Source organism: Zeugodacus cucurbitae, chromosome Y, assembly GCF_028554725.1.
Source record: "Zeugodacus cucurbitae isolate PBARC_wt_2022May chromosome Y, idZeuCucr1.2, whole genome shotgun sequence".
Classification (NCBI taxonomy): Eukaryota; Metazoa; Arthropoda; class Insecta; order Diptera; family Tephritidae; genus Zeugodacus; species Zeugodacus cucurbitae.
Window position 1 is genome coordinate 996,722 of NC_071673.1, and position 20,840 is coordinate 1,017,561.

Below are 20,840 nucleotides of genomic sequence, written 5' to 3' on the forward strand. Positions count from 1 at the left end.
CAGTTTTGACGGTATTTCGGTACACCGTTAATTACAAAAATATCACCGAACTGTTATTAATAACCGCAAAACAGTTCGGTTATAGCTGTACCAAAATAACAAAAAAAAGAAGTAACTGCCTCTTTGCTTATTTGTGTAACTAAACACCCTTTCTAACCCTCAACAAAAAAAAATTTACAAAGACAAGTATTGAATACATACTTGCAATTTTCCAGCGATACCCCTTGAGCTAATAAAGCAACAAGCAGGATCGCCTATATAAAAGCAAAAGCAGAATACAACAAGAAAATATACATATATACATATTACCAACACAAAGACATACATATGTGCATAGCCAAAATTACATGCTCTCTGCTCTCATTACTCTGTCGCAAAACATATTGAACGTATGTAAATACAAAAAAAAAGCCATTTGCGCGTACGGCTTTGCAATTTTCGCATATACATATACTGTACATACATAAATACAAAAGACAAAAAGTAATACCTGCCTATATACTTATTCTGTGTCCCGAAACACACCACAAAATAAACCACAAAACTAATATTTTACATAAGTCGAGTATTATATACTTGCAATTTCTACAGCGATACCCCTTAAGCTAAAAAGCAAAAAGCAGGATTGCTAATAATTCTAAGTAAAGGCAGAAGAAAGAAGAAATAAAAAACAATACAGTGCTTAAAGAGATTTATGTATGTACATATATTCCTCGCTATATATATTCGCGCAATATAAATGATACCTCAATCGTACCCATCCTTGTGCTCTCTCATTTCCCATACATATTCTCTCTTCATATACCACAATATACATATAAACACACAAAAATATACATAAAAATATTTATTACAACTATTTCGCGCTCTCACTTCTCTCATTATATATTTACTTGTTATACATATACATATACAACAATTATACTTAACTACAAGGGACACGATCAAAACAAAACAAGGAAGGAAAACATCATATGGTACACATAAAGCATATGCATATGCAAACATGTGAAAATAAATAGATACATACAAACAATTTTACATTTTGCATTTTTCTTTCGCGTTCTTAATTCGGTTACAGATACAACTATACAAAAGGAGCGCAAGTGAACTGGAGATACACGGATACACTGTAAAACAAAAAAAAAATTGTTTTCTTCCAGTCATCTATAAAAAAAAAATATATATATATATATATTATATATATATAATATAAATATATATATATTATAAAATAACTGTAAAACAAAAAAAATTTGTTTTCTTCCAGTCATCTATAAAAAATATATATATATATATATATATATATATAATATAAATATATTATTATTATAAAATATTTATTTAAATATACCATTAATCGGCTTATGCGGTACCGATTTACGAATTTACAGAAAAATAAATCTCTTCACAAAAATTTTTTAATTATATCAAAATTACAAATTATCTTCCAAAAATTTATTTAACTACATTGATATAGCAATATCATATTTCAAGAACATACATTATACAAAACTCCTTTTAAGCTAAAAGCTTCCAATACATTTCAAATAAATGCAATCCGACAAATCGAAAGAGGTTAAACCAAGAACACCTATATCATTAGAAATTCCTAAAATGGCTGATGAAGATAAAACACAAGGCCCACCTGCGGAAGCTACACGCTCAAAGCTGAGTGTAAAACAAAAAAGATCAAAAGATCATTTATTATCAAAATTCATCAATGAAGGTGATACTTTTATAAGCTATTGCACAAAATTCAAAGCTTCCCCTATCGCTGACATCTCTGAATCGGTTTTAAAGGCAAAACTTGAAAGTGTCGACGAAATATGGGCACGCCTTCTGGCAGCGTACGGTGCTGTAATTGAAGCTGACGACGCTGAACTCCCAGAAAACACAAAAGCTTCGGCGACAGCCAAATTAAATAATTGCCGTGATCAAAAAGAAATAATAAATGGAATGATAAGCGAACAATTAAATGTAATAAGGCCAAATAGCACCACTATTCCCCCACCCAGAGTAGTCACAACAACAAAAGAAGACCTAGATAAAGGCATGTATCTAAATGTACCAACTTGTGATACTGAAGTCTTTACTGGATGTTATGAACAATGGCCGTCCTTCCGGGACATGTTCACAGTCCTTTACATAAATCATCCTAGACTTGCAGAAGCACAAAAGCTATTCCAACTAAGGTACAAGACACAAGGGAAGCAGGCATTATCGTCAAGCAATTCGATATAAATGGCGACAATTTTAAGCTGGCTTGGGAAGCACTAGTTGAAAGATATGAAAATAAAAGGGTAATGATAGAAAATCCCATAAAAACTATATTACATTACCCAAAAATTAAACAAGAAACCAGCCAGGAATTTCAAAAATTTTACTCGACAGTGACTAATTGCCTGTCAGTGTTAAAAACACAAAATTCCCCGGAAGAATATTGGGACCATATGATAGTAACTATCTGTGCAGAAAAACTCCCTCAGGCTGCGTTACTACGATGGGAACAATCACTTGACGATAGAAGAGCAATGCCCACACGGGTGCAAATGAAAAAATTCCTCGCTGCTCAGTACGAGATAGCTGAGCGAATGGGCAGCCAAAATATGAATATATCAAGTCCGCCAAATGAGTCGAGTAAAACCTCGTTTAAACCTCAAGCCAGCAATAATATTCAATACAACAGACACGTTAATAAAAGTCATTCCTTCGTGTCAAATCAAAATAATCAACGGCAATCGTTATGTGAACTCTGTAAAGGAGGTCATAAGTTAAGATCTTGCGAGAGATTCAAAAAATTACCCACTTCAGATAGAAACAATCTTGTTCGGCAACACAAACTTTGCAAAAACTGTCTGTCAACACCCGAAAAAAGGGAAGAACAACCATCTTGATCTAAAGCAGCAAAAATCCAAGCGCTTCATTCAGAAAATGTAAGCAAAATTCTTTTACCCACTGCGGTCATCACCATTGAACATAAGGGTGATTTATTCAAACCAAGAGCACTAATAGATCAAGGCTCTCAAAGATCCTTTATATCTTCAAAGGCTCAAAATCGGCTCAAACTGCCAATAAAACATTCCAACTTTCAAATCTCGGGAATGGGTGGAAGAATTATTCAAAATTCCAACAAAATATGCCCAATCACCATAGTATCTCCAAGTGCGGATATTAGAATAGATGCGCAAGCCATCGTTCTACCGCAACTTACAAACTTGCTTCCAAGTTATGAAGTTAATAAAATACACTGGGAAAATGCTCACATCTCAAGTTAGCAGATCCCAACTGTCATACCCCATCCCAAATCGACATATTATTAGACAGTGACTTAATACCTCAAATAATTCTTGAAGGTATTGAGAAAATCTCCAATAAATTGTTAGCCCAAAATACAATCTTTGGGTGGATTATAAGTGGTCAAGTCACTGAAAAAATAAATTCTTTCACCACTCAAGTGGAAAATATCTCAAACGAGTATTTAAATAATGAACTTAAAAAATTCTGGGAAGTAGAAGAATTACCTCAGACTATCCAACCTTCAGAAGAAGACCAGGCATGCGAAGCCTACTACAAGTCCACAACAACAAGAAACGAACATGGTCGTTATGTTGTGCGACTACCATTCAAACCAACTTTTCCAGAAACCACAGCTCTAGGCCACTCTAGAATATCAGCAGTCCAGCAATTTCTAAGCATGGAAAAAAGCCTGATAAAGAAAAGCGAGCTTAAATCAGCATATGACAATGTGATGGATGAATATCTCGGTCTCAATAATATGGAAGAGACTGTACCATATGAAAAAGTATCTAAAGGTAGATATCTATCTTTTTATCTGCCACATCACGGGGTAATTAGACCAGATAAAATTACAACAAAAGTACGAGTAGTTTTCAATGCCTCGAAGAGTACTAGCTCAGGCAAATCAATTAATGATGTACTATACACAGGGCCAACGTTACAACCTGATCTCATGTTGCTAATTCTAAATTGGCGCATGTTTAAATACGTTTACAATGGGGATGTAGAAAAAATTTATAGGCAAATTCTAGTACACGAAGATGACCAAGATTTTCAACGCATAGTCTTCCGCAAATCAAACAATAGTTCAATTAACGACTACAAACTCAAAACAGTAACCTTTGGCATAAACTGCGCACCATATTTGGCCATTAGAACGTTGCATGAAGTTGCAAAAACATGTAAACAAAACTTGCCTTTAGCATCTTCTGTGTTGCAAACACAAACATACGTGGACGATATACTTTCAGGTAGCCACAGTATTCCATTAGCATGCGAATCACTATCGCAAGTGATCGAAGCACTGAAATCAGCAGGTTTTCCTTTAAAGAAAATCACATCAAATCACCCCGAAATAATAAAAAATATAAAAAAGGAAGACTTATTAGATACAGACTTTCTTAAATTTGAAAAGGCTAGCACAACCAAAACTCTAGGGATTCAATGGAATGCGATAACAGATCAATTCTCATATACAATTGAGTCAATATCTGCAATGTCCGCCATTACAAAACGCCAAATACTTTCCTCGGTGGCAAAACTTTTCGACCCCGCAGGATGGCTTTCGCCAATAATGATTCAAGCAAAAATCCTCATTCAAGAATTGTGGCAAGATGGCACTGAATGGGATGCACAGGTAAAACCTGTACGTTTAACTAAATGGGTTCAATTTGCTAACAACTTACACACCATATCAGAAATTCGAATCCCTCGATGGGTTAACTTCCCCCCTGACATTAATGTAGAATTACATGGTTTCTGTGACGCCTCTGAAAAGGCATATTGCGCAACGGTCTATGTACGAACTCAGTACGATAGCAAAATATTTTCACATCTCTTGGTAGCCAAAGCCAAAGTTGCACCTTTGAAGACACTAAGCCTGCCACGGCTCGAACTGAATGGTGCTTTTCTGTTAGCAAAATTAATTTCAATAGTTCAAACCCATCTCAAATTAAACAATCACAAAATGTATCTTTGGTCTGACTCAGAGATAGTTTTAGCATGGTTAGAAAAACAACCATATACATGGAAGACCTATGTATCTAATTGCATATCACAAATCTTAGATTTAGTTGGCCCAGCCAAATGGCAACATGTTGCAAGTGCAGATAACCCAGCGGATCTTGGGACAAGAGGTTGTAAACCACTTCTAGCACTAAGGGTAGTCGCTTATATGCACAAATTTACCCAAAGACTTAGACAAAAAATAAAAGGAATACCAAATGACCCTTTCGTGCAACTAACGCATTCCGACTTGCGACATGCCTAAGTTAGTATCATCACATACACCCAAACTCGCTATTTCAATCGAGAAAAATCTAAGTTGTTAGATAGACAACCTCTCGAAAAGGGAAGCTCTCTTCTCGTCTTAAATCCATTCTTGGACGCTAAGGGATTAATCAGGGCAAATGGAAGACTAGCGAACTCCAGCCTCAGTTACAACGAACGGCATCCCATCATTATTCCAGAGAAATCTCGCTTTACTTATCTATTCCTAATATATCTCCACCAGCTTACAATGCATGGTGAGCATCGCTTGATGCAACAAATGGTCCGACAAGAATTTTATATACCGCGACTAAAACCACAAATTAAAAGAACCATCTTCATGTGTAAACAGTGTACTATATACAAACACAAGATGCGTACGCAGATAATGGCAGCCTTACCACCTGAACGTTGCAATTATGCTCTACCCTTTACCATCACTGGGGTTGACTTTGCTTGACCTTTCCAGATAAAGGCCTCAATGTTAAGGTCGTCCTCTTTCAGAAAAGGGTATGTGGCTGTTTTTGTATGCTTTACGACAAAGGCAGTACACCGAGCTATGTTCAGATCTGACTACTGCGGCTTTTCTTGCAGCATTTGCACGCTTTGTCGGACGACGCGGATTTCCTTCAAAGATAATGAGCGACAATGGTAAACACTTTGTCGGAGCCCAAAGAGCCGCAGAGAAGGAGTTTATAAACTTCATGAAAGAAGTCTCTCCTGAAATTGTCAATAAATATGCACCCCAAGGGATCGATTGGCAATTTATACCCCCATGTTCTCCACATATGGGCGGACTCTGGGAATCAGCAGTAAAGAGCTTTAAGTCCCATTTGAAGAAAACGGCCGGTAATCATAAAATCAATTACGAGGAGTTTACCACACTACTCGCTAGAATAGAAGCCGTACTAAACTCAAGACCAATATCACCTCTCTCGCAAGATCCCTCCGATTTCACAGCCCTCACACCAGGTCATTTCTTAAGAGGAGCTCCCCTTCTCGCCATACCTGAGACAGAAGGAGACTCACTCTCTTTAATAAATCGATGGGAAAGAATAAAGATTCTCCATCACGAATTCAGCCACAGATGGAAGGAGGATTATCTTAAAGATCTCCATAAGAGATACAGATGGAAAACAGCCCAAAAGGAACCCAATGCAGGAGAATGCGTCATCATACAGGACGAATGCCTTCCTCCAACGGAATGGCGACTAGGCCGCATTGAAAAGGTCCATCGAGGATCAGATGGTCACATCAGAGTAGTCGATATACGAACACAAACCGGCATATTAACTCGACCAGTCGTAAAATTGTGCTTTCTTCCAAACAGCGAAGAGCACCAACCAAAACCGCAAAATTAATCAAAAATAAATAATCAATACCGCAAATTCGCAAAAAGATCCGAAATTCAATCTTTTAAAATTCTTAGACACAAAATAAATCCTAACAAACGCGATTAGATCAATTATATGTGTATATCGATATGTATATGTACCCCATAACCAAAAATAATATTGTTCCAAATTAAGATTCAAATCATGTTAATATGTATTCCTATTCCCATAGAAATGGACGTAGAAGACGTACAAATTATCAGCGAGACATTGAGGTCCGAAAAAGCTACACCCATAGCGTCAGCTGCACCCGTTGCCGCTCCAAGAACCACGGTTATGCGATCATCATCTGCCGCAGCAGTCAGGGAGACAAGGGAAGAGCAGCTCTTAGAAGATCAAGGGCCTCCTCGATGTCGTCTGTGCCATCGCCCACACGCCCTGAAGAGATGCCCGATATTCTTGAGCATGAAGCCTGCTCAACGCCAACAAATTGCGAGAGCCCACGGGCACTGCATGATGTGCTTGGCAGACGATCACGCAACCAACGAGTGCTGGGCCGACCAATCATGTAGACAGTGCCACAAACCACACCACACGCTGTTTCACCAATTTGCGAGACGACCCAATCCCACACTAACTCGCACTCGTCAAAGACAACACCGCGATCCGGTCCAGCGCCGAAAAGGCAATCGCTCTGAAACAACCAGAGTAGCACGGTCACGGCCGTTCTCGCCACGCCATGAGTATCATCGTCAACATCGCCGCCCAACCGGATTAAGCGCCGTAGTCAGCACGCTCCAACAACTCCAAAGACTTCTAGGCAATTAATTCGCCTAGGGGGGCCGGGATGTTTACATGACTTAGTAACATGCAACAACATCTCACAAAACCGTCATCACATCACATTACATCACGCATCACATCATTACATCTCAATGCAGCAGGTTACAACCCACACCACTACACACGCACGCATCATACACAGCGTCTAACATCGCTCATCGTAAAACACAACAACCACACGATCATCAACGAATTGAATCAGATATTCACCACCAAAATTATTAAAAGGGATAGATCCCAACGGGATCTTCCTCATTCGATTCTAATCGTGAACCAGAACGCTCGCTACCAACCGGGTTTTTATCGTTTATTCCCAGCAAGGAATCTTATTTCCGTCCGTCCATTTCAGTCAGCCAGGAATCTCATTCCGTCCGTCCATTCCAGTCAGGATACGGACAGCAGTTCTAGTGCGCTGTGTGTGTGTGTGCGGTGACTCATCGTATCTCAACTCAGTTTAATTAAAGATAAGCCAAATTGTTTTCGACAAAAGTGAATATCCCAACATATGTTCATATTAGAACAAATTAAGTTGAAATTTTAATAATAAATTATTATAACGTTTAAAGAATCTTGCGTGTTTGCGCTTTCACTTTCGACTCATACTTTCCGCACTTAAGTATACCAGTGTCATACGTATACAAATAGTTCTGCCGGTAATCTATCGGCCCCCGCTGCTTTGTTGTTCTTCAAGCGGGTAATTGCTATTCGAATTTCTTCATGGTCGGGTAATGGAACATCTGTTCCATCGTCATCGATTGGGGGATCGGGTTCGCCATCTCCTGGTGTTGTACTCTCACTGCCATTCAGCAGGTCGGAGAAGTGTTCCCTCCATAATCCCAGTATGCCCTGGACATCGGTTACCAGATTACCACCTTGGTCTCTACATGAGGATGCTCCGGTCTTGAAACCTTCGTTAAGTCGCTTAATTTTTTCATAAAATTTTCGAGCATTCCCTCTGTCTGCCAGCTTCTCAAGCTCTTCGCACTCACGCATTTCGGCCTCTTTCTTTTTTTGTCTGCAGATGTGTCTCGCTTCCCTCTTCAGCTCTCGGTATCTATCCCATCCCGCACGTGTTGTGGTCGTTGGCAACGTTGCGAGGTAGGCAGTCTGTTTTCTCTCCGCTGCGAGACGGCACTCCTCATCGTACCAGCTTGTTTTTTGTCGTTGCCGAAAACCAATTGTTTCGGCTGCAGCGGTACGCAGTGAGTTTGAGATGCCGTTCCACAGTTCCCTTATACCGAGATGCTGATGAGTGCTCTCAGAGAGCAGGAGTGCAAGTCGAGTAGAGTATTTCGTGGCTGTCTGTTGCGATTGCAGCTTTTCGACGTCGAACCTTCCTTGTGTTTGTTGACGAGCATTCTTTGCTGCACAGAGTCGGGTGCGTATCTTCGCTGCGACCAGATAATGATCCGAGTCTATATTTGGTCTTCGGAGCGTACGCACGTCTAAAACACAGGAGACATGTCTTCCGTCTATCACAACGTGATCGATTTGGTTCCGCGTGTTTCGATCAGGAGACAGCCAAGAAGCTTGATGTATTTTCTTATGCTGGATTCTGGTACTACAGACGACCATATTTCGGACCCCAGTGAAGTCGATCAGCCTCAGGCCGTTTGGCGATGTTTCGTCATGGAGGCTGAATTTTCCGACTGTTGTGCCAAAGACACCTTCTTTACCCACCCTGGCGTTAAAATCGCCAAGCACGACTTTTACATCGCGGCGGGGGCAGCGCTCATAGGTGCGTTCTATGCGCTCATAGAAAGCATCTTTGGTCACATCGTCCTTTATAGTAAATAAGAAATTAGAGTAATAAGAGAAAGATATTGTATAAAAAGAAGTGTAGTCAATAAAGTACTTGAGTTCAACTTTACCATTCTAAGCAGTGCGTGAATATTTACAAGGCGACAACCATTAACTGGCGCCCGAGAACTTTAAAACTTGAAATTGCCTACTGTAGGTTTTGAAAGTTAAAGAAGCGAAGAAAAATTACCAAACAATATAAAATTTATAAAAAACATATAAATTGTTGTTGAATAGTGCGAATTTTTTACAAATCAAGTGCAAGTGATTGTGCTTTTTCGATGGTGTCTAAAATTATGTGCAAAAAATTCTTGCTATAGACATAAAGTGAAAAATCGTTTTAACAGTAAAAGCAAACTATTAAGTGTGTGACAAACCAAATCACAGTACTTATAAAGTGGGCAACCAAAACAAAAACGCCGCTAAATCAACGCCTAAAGTGACATCATCCACCCCTCAGTAGAGGACTAACGCGTCAAAAAATTTCACGTGGACCGTCCGAAGAGAATGAAGAAGCTCATACTCCTGTAAGTTAATTTTAAGCTTATATAAAATTTATAACTATCCGATATATAAAAAATCTTAATAGCATTAAAAATATAGTCGGCCATGTTTAAGTTATAAGTACCCGATATATAAAATTGTTTAAAAAATTGTTAATAGCAATAAATATAGTCGGACAAATAAACTTTTAAGTGTATGTAAAACTTATAACTATCTGACAAATAAAAATTTTGTTAAAAATTGCTAAAGCAATAAAAATAATCAGTCAAATAAAAATTGTTGTAAAACCATAGTAAACCTCAGAAATGGAACAAATTCAGGAAGCCATTACACACCTAACAGGTGCTGTTAATGCACAGATCGAACAGTCCAAAATATTGAGCAATAGGATAAATCAATTAGAAAGCAGAATAAATCCCCACAACGAAAGTTCTATTTCTAATAACTATATTCACTTAACTGAGTCAGACCTAATAGAAATTAGCAGAATACCTGACAGCGTGAAGAACCTCCCAACATTCGAAGGAGATCCGATTCAATTCATATCCTGGATCCACAACGTCGAATCTGTTTTGCAAGACTACGAAGTAGTCAGAACAAAGTCATTGTATAGAGCCATTTCACGGCATTTTAGACAGAAAACTAAAGGCCCTACGGATACGGCCTTAATCTCATACAACATATTCAATGATGATTGGGGAACAATCAAAAACTGTTTATCACTTCACTATGCAGACAAACGCGACCTTAGGACTCTAGAACACGAACTAGGAACCTTATTCCAAACACACTTCAGCATAGAACAATTCTTCGCAAGAGTCAATCATCAATTATCACTGATAATAAACAAAATAAAGAGTCAAGATCATTCCAAAGAAACAAATAGTGTTCTACTGGAAACCTATAGGAACCGAGCCCTTGATATATTTATCAGAGGCCTAAACGGCGAATTGTCTAGAATGCTAGTCATTCAACGGCCCAGGAACTTACCCGAAGCATACGCTTCCTGCCTGGAAATTCAAAACATTAACTTAAGGAATTATTCAATCTACGCAAAGAATGGAGATTACCCCAATCAAATTCAACAACACCAAATGAAACAAAAAACAATATTTGTACCAAGGGTATTAAACCCTGCCGAAAACAAATTTAATCTATAATAAAAATTTCCAAAATCAAGCTCCGCCACCACCCAGACCAACCAATCCTAAACCACCAGTCCCGATGGAGGTGGACCCTTCAATACATTCACGACGAATAAACTATGTGAATCGACCGAACAATACGCCTATAGTAAGGTCATCCAATTATTCCTCAAATATTCCTAGGAAAACCCAAAAATTATTTAACGTCCAAACAGAAGCCGAGGAAATAAATGTTATGACAGACGCCTGTCTAGCCTACCCTATTTAGAACTAATTTTAAAAAACGGGGATATCGTTAAGTTCCTTATAGATACAGGAGCTAATAAAAACTTTGTCTCCAAAAAACTTTCAAAAAATTCAAAGAAACTTGAGTGTGCTTTTAAAGTTCACTCAGCCGCAGGTCAAGTTAATATAACCCATAAACTATGTGGACCATTCTTCGGAAGTATAGTTATTACAAATAATTTTGATTTCTTTATATTACCTAATTTAAAAACCTTTGATGGCATCATTGGCGATGATACCCTCAAAGAATTGCGAGCAGTCATAAATAGAAAAAATGACACAATAACTCTCAAGGATGTGGTACTGCCACTAAAACAAAATATCTCTCAACAAATAAATAATATTCAAGATAACGCCTATGAACATGATGTTAAGGAAATGATAAATAAATATCCGGAACTTTTCGGACCAGTCTCCGACAGTGCACAGTGGGCCAGAAGGTAGGCAAAAGCGGCCAAAACTCGACTATTTTATTTTTAATTTTTGTTTTGTTTATAGTAATCTACGCATATCAAAGTAGATTTTAGCCAATTTCTGTTACATTTAATAAAATATTTTTAACTCCGCAGTACTTTGAATTTCAATTCGACAGTAAAATTTGATTACGTTTTTTGCGCAAAATAATGAATATAGTTTAAAATTGATAAATATTTCATAAAATTTCGAATTAGTCTCTTAGTCTGTATGGAAAAAGAAGTAAGTTGCAAGAAAAATTTTTTTAAAAATTTATATATAAAGCATAATATACAAGATTGTTATTCACCGGTGCATATTATTTTTCGACTATGCTCGCTGCCGAATGCAGATTCCCCGAGATTCCCCTGTATATAAAAAAGTCCGAGGTTTTAATCGATTCATTTTTTCATATACTTTAAGTTTATCCTGCCCACTTTTGCCCGTTTTCACTTTTCAATTAGAAATATTGCAAAACAGTCGCGTGCGCGCACTTAACATTTTTCGACACTCATATACAGGCTCGATACTGGCTTTTGGTAACATATATTTACGTATAGTCAATTTTCGACTGACAAAATTAATATTTGGTCTTTCGATGCATTGTGTTCATAATATTTAATCTAATCTAAAATCTAAAATACTTATATTCAAATTTAATCATATTCAAATTTAATCATTTAATAACTGTAATACTTAAAATGGCGGAGTTTACAAAGAAAGAGATTCTTCAAAAGCTTGATGAATTAGGCAATATAAAATTAGTAGGTGAGTATGTTGTTAACAAAATGAATCTTAATCTTTCTGATGTAGATTCTGAATGGATCGAGCAATTAAAAAGAGCTATTTCGACTCTAAAATGTAAGGGTAATTTGAAATTACAGGCAGCTAAAAGAATGAAAACCCGATTTGAATTAAACAATAAAGACTGGCTTAACTCTTTATTTTGTATTCCTAAAGTAATTACTACAACTTCGATTACAACTAATGAAGGCGATAAAAGTATCACAAATTCAGTTGTCGGTGGTCGACCAAGTCTTGAATTTAAAGATAAATCTGAACGATCTAAACGTCGAGAAGTTGCAACTATTGATCGGGCTAAAAAGCATGATCCATTAGCATTGTTAACTTCCTGTCGTCAAGCTGCAATTAGATCTGGTAATAAAGATTTATACTATGTCGTTAATCACATTTTGAAATCATCAGAACACCCGAAAAAAATTCGTAAAATATTAGAAACGACAGTTTTAAAAAAAAGTGCGGAGGAGACTTTAGCTTTCTTGCTGAATAACTCTCTATCTAAAGCAGTTTATACTAACATGAGATTAGAAGTTAAAAAATGTGGTGTTGATATTTGGCCTGCCTATAATAAGATCAGAGAAATAAAATTACAATGTAGACCTCCATTGGAAGATACTTCTATCAGCGAGACAAGAGCAGAAGTGTCTCTTCAAGCTCTCTTGAAACATACCGCAAATAGAATTGTAGATTTACAGAAAGAAGTAGTAATTCATTACATGACTGAAGCACAAGTAAATGTAGTAGATGCTGTTTTACTGTGTTCATATGGGTTTGATGGCAGCAGTGGTCATTCATGTTATAAACAAACTTACAAATCAGTAGACACAAATCCAAATCATAAAGATGATAATTTATTTGCCACGACGCTCATTCCATTGCGATTACTAACGTCCGAAAATATAGTTCTTTGGAATAACAAAACACCTCAGTCAGCACGATTCTGTCGACCTCTTGCAATAGAATATGTTTCCGAATCAAAGGAAGTAATTCTTAGTCAAAAGGAAAATGTTGAAAAGCAAATAGATGAATTAGAAATTATTGAAATTTCTGTAGATAACGATCGACGTATACGGATTCATTGTTCTATATTTTTAACTTTAATCGACGGAAAAGTTTTAAATATTATTACAGGCACAGCTTCCATGCAAACCTGTCCAGTTTGTCATGCGACACCGAAATTGTTCAATGACTTGAGTAATAAAGAAAAAGGCCTTTTCTTACCAGATTCAAAGACTCTAGTACATGGATTAAGTCCTTTGCATGCCTGGATCAGGATTTTTGAATGTTGTTTGCACATCTCATATAGACTCGACGTTAAAAAATGGCAAATGAGGTCTCCTAGAGATAAAGAATTATTTGCTGCAAGAAAACAGAAAGTACAAGCAATTCTCTGGGAAAAACTAGGATTAATAGTAGACAAACCTAAGCCTGGAGGTTCTGGGACGACTAACGACGGAAATACAGCTCGTAGAGCTTTCGAAAACCCAGAATTATTGGCTGAGTGTCTTGAACTTGATTCTCTATTATTATGTCAATTCAAGACAATTTTAGTTGCTCTTTCCGTGCAACTTCCTATTGATGCATCAAAATTTGATGAATTTTGCGACTCCACTGCGAAGAACTATGTCAAAAATTATCCATGGTATCCTATGACTGCTACTTTACATAAAATAGTTGTCCACGGAGCTGAAATTATTAATACAAGTATATTACCCATTGGAATTCTTGGTGAAGAAGCATCTGAAGCTAGAAATAAGGATTACAAAAATTTTAGAAAATGCCACAGTAGAAAACACGATAGAATATCGAATCTAACTGATGTATTTAATAGAGTAATGGATACTTCAGATGTAATTATATCTACCATGAGTCTTCAAATGCGACATAATCAAAAGAAGGTATTAACTATTCCAGCAGAAGTTAGAGCGTTGTTTGCAACGCCAGAATCGAACAAGGACGAAGAATTACAATCAGTGTCCACCACTCAAGAGAGCGATGATGATGATGATAATGATGGCGAAGACCATATTAATAGAAGTGTGTTCGAAGATTATTCAATATTAGACGAAATTGAATTGACAGATGAAGAATATGACTAAATGTGTTTCTTCTATTCTTTCAAAGTGAGAGGCGAGGGGACTCAAACCAAAAATCACCCCGAATTATAAAATTTCGTTTCTTAAAAAATCGTATTTATTTTGTGAGAGGCAAGGAGACTCACACCAAAAAGCACCCAATGTATATATGAGTTCCAATTACATTCTTTTACAAATTATTATTGTTTGATACGCCATATTGGATCCGCCATTTTGAATTTTGGAAAAATAATACCGGATTCGTGTTCAGCGACCCCAAAAACCCCCGACTGACGATTTTCGAGCGAATACAATGAATTTTTAATTTTTCGTCCGCCATATTGGATCCGCCATTTTGGATTTTCAAAAACTAACTTCAGATTCGCAATCAGTGACCCCAAAAACCCCCGAGTAACTATTTGCAAGTGAACTCGATGATTTTTTAAAAAAGTCGTCCGCCATATTGGGTCCGCCATTTTGAATTTTTAAAAACTAACTTCAGATTCGTAATCAGCGACCCCGAAAACCCCCGAGTAAGGATTTTCCAACGAATTTGATCAATTTTTTAGTTTTGGCCGCTTTTGCCTACCTTCTGGCCCATTGTGCAGTGGGACAATCGACACAACTGTATTAGCAGAAATTGGAACAACAAGCGAAGAACCGTTCTATACAAAATCATATCCTTACCCAACCAACATACGCATAGCTACGGGGCGAAGTAGAAAAACAAATAACAGAACTTCTAAACAACCATACCTGATTCCTATCCAATACCTGATATAAACAACACTCTCGCTAGCTTAGGCGAATGTAAGTATTTTACAACACTCGACCTTACATCCGGATTCTATTCTAAAGACAGCCTTTTCTACAGCCAATGGTAAATATGAATTTACTAGGTTGCCATTCGGTCTTAAAAATGCCCCTTCCATTTCTCAGAGAATGATCAATGATGTTCTCAAAACACTTATAGGTAAATCCTGCTACGTTTATATCGATGACATTATAATAATGGGAAAAACTATAGAAGAACACTTACAAAATATTGAAGATGTGTTCATGCTTTTGTATAAAGCAAATTTAAAAGTCAATCTGGAAAATTCTAAATTTTTTAGAACAGAAGTGAATTTTCTAGGTCACATCGTTACGGGCAAAGGTATTTTGCCAGATCCTGAAAAAATATCCGCTATTCAAAAAATTCCTTCACCTGCTAACCTTGAGGAATTAAAAGGTTTCTTAGGTTTAGCATCGTATTATAGGAGATTTATAAAAGACTTCGCAAAAATTGTCAAGTCACTTATCAATTTAACTAGAGGTGAAAATGCTCAAATAAAAACGGATACAAATTTCACTAAGAGAATTACTCGACAATAGAAAAAGAAATGCTCGCCATAGTATGGTCTCTTGACAAACTAAGGACTTACCTGTATGGAGCTAAAGAAATAAAAATCCTTACTGATCACCAGCCACTGACTTTTGCATTAAGTAATAGTAATAATAATGCTAAGTAGAAAAGGTGGAAAGCAAGGATAGAAGAGTATAACTATAAACTCATTTACAAACCAGGAAAAATAAACGTTGTCGCCGATGCGTTATCACGACTGCCAATAGAAATTAATACACTAACATCCACAGACGAAAATTCACAATATAGCGCAGAAGAGGATAGCTCAAAGCTCATTCCTCACTGTGAAGCTCCAGTAAACGTTTTCAAAAATTAAGTTATATTTATAGAAGGAAAGGAGGAAATTATACATGAAGAACCTCATCCAAGCTTCCACAGATACCGCATTAAATGTGTAGTTTACGATACAGAAAACCTAAATAAAATATTGAAAAGAGTTTTAAACCCAAACATAATAAATGGAATTAAAATCCAAGAGAAATACATTTCATTGCTATAGCAAGTATATCAAGAAAATTTCTCACAATTTCGTATCCGGATAACACAAAAAGTAGTTACTGATATGAAGATGTTAAATTTAAAATAATAGAACAGGAACATAAAAAAGCCCATCGCAATAGAAAAGAAAATAAAGACCAGAAATTAGAAAAATACTATTTTCCACAAATGAGTAAACTGATTAAAAAATACACTAAGTCATGTGAAATTTGCGGATGTAATAAGTACGATCGACATCCACAAAAACCCAAGTTACAGGCAACACCTATACCTTCGTACCCAACAGAAATATTGCATATCGACATTATAGAAATGTCCGGCGAAAAATATACATATTTCGTGCGTTGACAAATTCTCTAAATTTGTAAAATTTTTCAGAATAAAAAATAAATCAGTATTGCATATCAGGGATAAATTGATAAAGCTTCTACACTATTTCACTGTACCAAAGACTTTAGTCATGGACAATAAGGGCAGCTTTATAAGCCCAATAACTCTAAACTATTTGGAGGGGTTAGGAATTGAAATCTATCTAGGACCACCTCAGAAAAGTGAAGTCAATGGTGCGATAGAACGTGTGCATTCCACTATTATTGAAATAATCAGATGTCTCCAAGTAGAATATCCTGACTCTTCTATTAAAGAAATCGTCAACATTGCAGTTGACAGATATAATAACACGATACATTCACTTACAAAACTGAAACCAGCCGACATTTTCTGTGGAAGAACACAAAGAATTAATTATCAGAATTTACAATTTACGTGACAATCAAACAAGGACTAGGAAAAATTACAAAAGGGACGTATAAAATTATCCACACTATCGACTTGGACGATTACGAAAAAATTACCAACGACGTTAGACTTACTATATACCACGAAATTAGTAAAACAAATATTTTATTTCCACAATTAAAACATCAACTTTCCGAGATAGATAGCTTATTAAGCCAACTGCGAACAAAAAACACAACCATTCCAAAGAGATCGATAAATTGGATAGGATCTGCTTGGAAATGGTTAGCGGGTAACCCCGATGGCACTGACTGGGACCGAATACTTTCCACAACACATGAACTGACTGAAAACAGTAACATACAATACACTACAAACCAAAAACTTATCAAGACAAATAACAAAATATTAGATAGTTATAATACGATTGTGGATGAAATAAGTAAGAATAATAAGGAATTATTCGCACAAACATTATATAATAGGTTAAGTATAGTAAAAGACGAAATTGCAAAAATTATAATGGCAACCTAATTAGCAAAACAAGGAATCGTCCATTCTCAAATTCTTAATAAAGAAGATATCGCAAATATTCTTTCTCAAACTGAGACATTACCTTTTAAAAACGAACTACAAGCACTCAAATATGCAGAACCTTCTATGATCATTACAAAAATCACTTCTTTTATATGTAATTTCACTACCAAAAACAGAAGATACCCTGTACAATAATATTATCATACTTTCAACTGTAAAACACCTTAAACGAGTATACTTAGAATTCACCAATCTTTTCATATCCCAAAATGATAAATATGGCACACTTGGAAATTGCATCGAAGTAGATGATACTACTATATGCAAGAGAAACCTACTTAAAAAATTAGACAAAACCCACTGCATTGCACAAATCCTTAGCGGAGAAAAAGCGCTTTGCGATTACTAATATGTAAACCAGGCTACAATTGAATTAATTAATGAAGGAACAATATTTCTTTCAAATTTTATTGGAAATATTACTTATAATAATACATCTTTTAAACTAAATGGTACTTTTCTTATAAACTTCTTTAACGAAACTATAACTTTGAATAACGTTAGTTACACAAACTGACAAACAAGTTCTTATCAGATCTTACCTGCAATACTTCAGAATAGCCTAACAGAAAATGAAATTAAATTAGATTTAAACTATTTACATAAACTACATTTAAACAATGTAAATGAACTAGAACGAATAACATCAAAAAACATTATTTCAATTAGCTCAAGCTTCGCAGCAATTCTTGTTGCAGTAACACAATCATTAGCTTTGTATATGATACTTAAACCAAAAAACAGAAATTCATTCTTTATCCCACCAATAATAGATTATCCACAGCTTTCAGTAACCAATAATTCTTAATCAGCGAGACGCTGATGCTTAAGAAGGGGGGAGTTATCACAGCTAGAGTAGCTATCAAAATAGAACAACAACAAAGTTGTCGTTGCTTTCAAAATATACAAACAAGAACGTTGAATTTTAATCAGAAATTCAATTCAGCAATATTCTGCAAATAAACAATATCATTTGTTGCTCAATAAAGTTCATTTCCAAAAATAACAACAACAACACATTCCGTCGGCCCTAAACCAGAGCGGAAGCCGTGCCGCCGCAATGTAAGCTGTTTCGTGAGGTTTGCTATGATTATTGCTTAGATTAGCATTATTGAATATATAGAAATAAGTACTAGTAAGTAAGAATTCGAACATATGTAAGTTTATAGTAAATAAGATAAATATTGTAAATGTAGTTAAGAAAGTACTTGAGTTTAACTTTACCATGTTAAGCAGTACGTTATTATTTACACGGCGACAATCAATAACTTATATGTGTGCATATACATATATATGTGTAAGGAAACTGGTTAACGGTAGGTACAACAGTTTCGGCTAAAAGTACCGGGACAAACAAGAATAATAAATAATAAGCAAAATTAGAAAGTGCCAACAACTACGTCACTCATATGTATAATAGAATTCCATATATTGAAAGGTAGGAAATAATAAAAAAACGTTACTTATGGTAATAATAATAATTAATTCGAATTAAAAGAAAAGTTAAATTGTGGTGTGTCGAAAAGTTAAATATACCGATTAACGAAAACAAGTCCGTATCGTTCTCCGATTCAAATGAAAAGGGGCTGTTTATTCTTTTTCTTTTAATTGTTTAGCCTAATTCTTAAAGTAACGGTTTAAGCTAGTTGTTGCAAAAAGGGGTAAGTATAATTATTTTTCGTTAAACATTGTTGTAGATTATGTTAAGATAAGTAATAGATTAATATTATAAATACATAATCAGGATAAGTATTTTATATACAATAGAGTTTCTTAATTTAATTTTCAATATTTTTACAAATTCATTTAATTATTTCAAGTTTGAGATATATAAATATATATATATATATATGTGGGAAGCGACGACAGGACAACACGTAGTGGACACACCTATTAATACGTACGCATACTCACCACACTTACAAAGGGCAATTATGACCTATGACAATAGGCAGCACTGATAGGGCACGACCAACTTAACAAACAGTACAAGAACACAGTCGTTAAACAGTCATCATACATATAGGACGGTCAAACGGACGGACTTCACACATTCAATTTGTACATTGCTTAAATAAAAAGTGTATTCTAATTATAAAATTGAACCAAGTGCGTTTATTTGGAAGGGCTATCCTACAAATATGGTGTCAGAGTGAGATGGTAGCCCCACGGAAAAAACTTTTAAATTGATATTTTTTATATTTCAAAAGTGAAGTGCGCGTAAAATTTTTTAAACATTTTTTTTAAATAAAATATAAAACTGTACTTTCGCAAAAGTAACCATTCAATAAATATACAGACGTATAACGGTGACAGAGAATCGGATAAGCAGCAAATTTTTAACAGCGTAAATTTTTGTATTTCATTTCAATTCAATTTCATTTTACAAACATTATTCCAATATTATTATTCAAAATAATTTTAATAATATTCATATTATTATATTAATATTCATTTTGTAACATATTGTAAAATTTTTTAAGAATTTGCGGAATTTTATATTTTTAATACATATATAAAATTTAAAATTTGTAATATTTCACTTCATCCTTAATTTGTATTGATATTGATTTTGTAATTGAATTTGTAAGAGCATCACCACAGCCTTATAGAGACTTCGTCGATGGTATTCCGGATTCTAAAGTAAACAAATCCAATTTAACACCAAGTTACAGGCAACACCTATACCTTCGTACCCAACAGAAATATTGCATATCGACATTATAGAAATGTCCGGCGAAAAATATACATATTTCGTGCCTTGACAAATTCTCTAAATTTGTAAAATTTTTCAGAATAAAAATAAATCAGTATTGCATATCAGGGATAAATTGATAAAGCTTCTACACTATTTCACTGTACCAAAGACTTTAGTCCTGGACAATGAGGGCAGCTTTATAAACCCAATAACTCTAAACTATTTGGAGGGGTTAGGAATTGAAATCTATCTAGGACCACCTCAGAAAAGTGAAGTCAATGGTGCGATAGAACGTGTGCATTCCACTATTATTGAAATAATCAGAAATAGTTAATTGTGACCTTCGAAATGAAATAGCTAGAAACCAAAAAAATA

At 35.6% G+C, this 20,840-nt stretch overlaps 1 protein-coding gene across 1 annotated transcript; it reads left to right on the top strand.

The window, feature by feature from the left end:
* Window positions 1–6,163: 6,163 nt before the first annotated feature.
* Window positions 6,164–7,553, top strand: LOC128923452 (uncharacterized). Its single transcript, XM_054235720.1, has one exon. It carries the CDS (start codon window positions 6,828–6,830, stop codon window positions 7,449–7,451), a length of 624 nt encoding a protein of 207 aa, XP_054091695.1. The 5' UTR covers window positions 6,164–6,827; the 3' UTR covers window positions 7,452–7,553.
* The last annotated feature ends 13,287 nt before the right edge of the window (window positions 7,554–20,840 follow it).

What these genes read in the sequence shown, in the direction of transcription:
- LOC128923452 (XM_054235720.1), top strand. Translation starts at nt 6,828, where the DNA reads ATGTTAATATGTATTCCTATTCCCATAGAAATGGACGTAGAAGACGTA.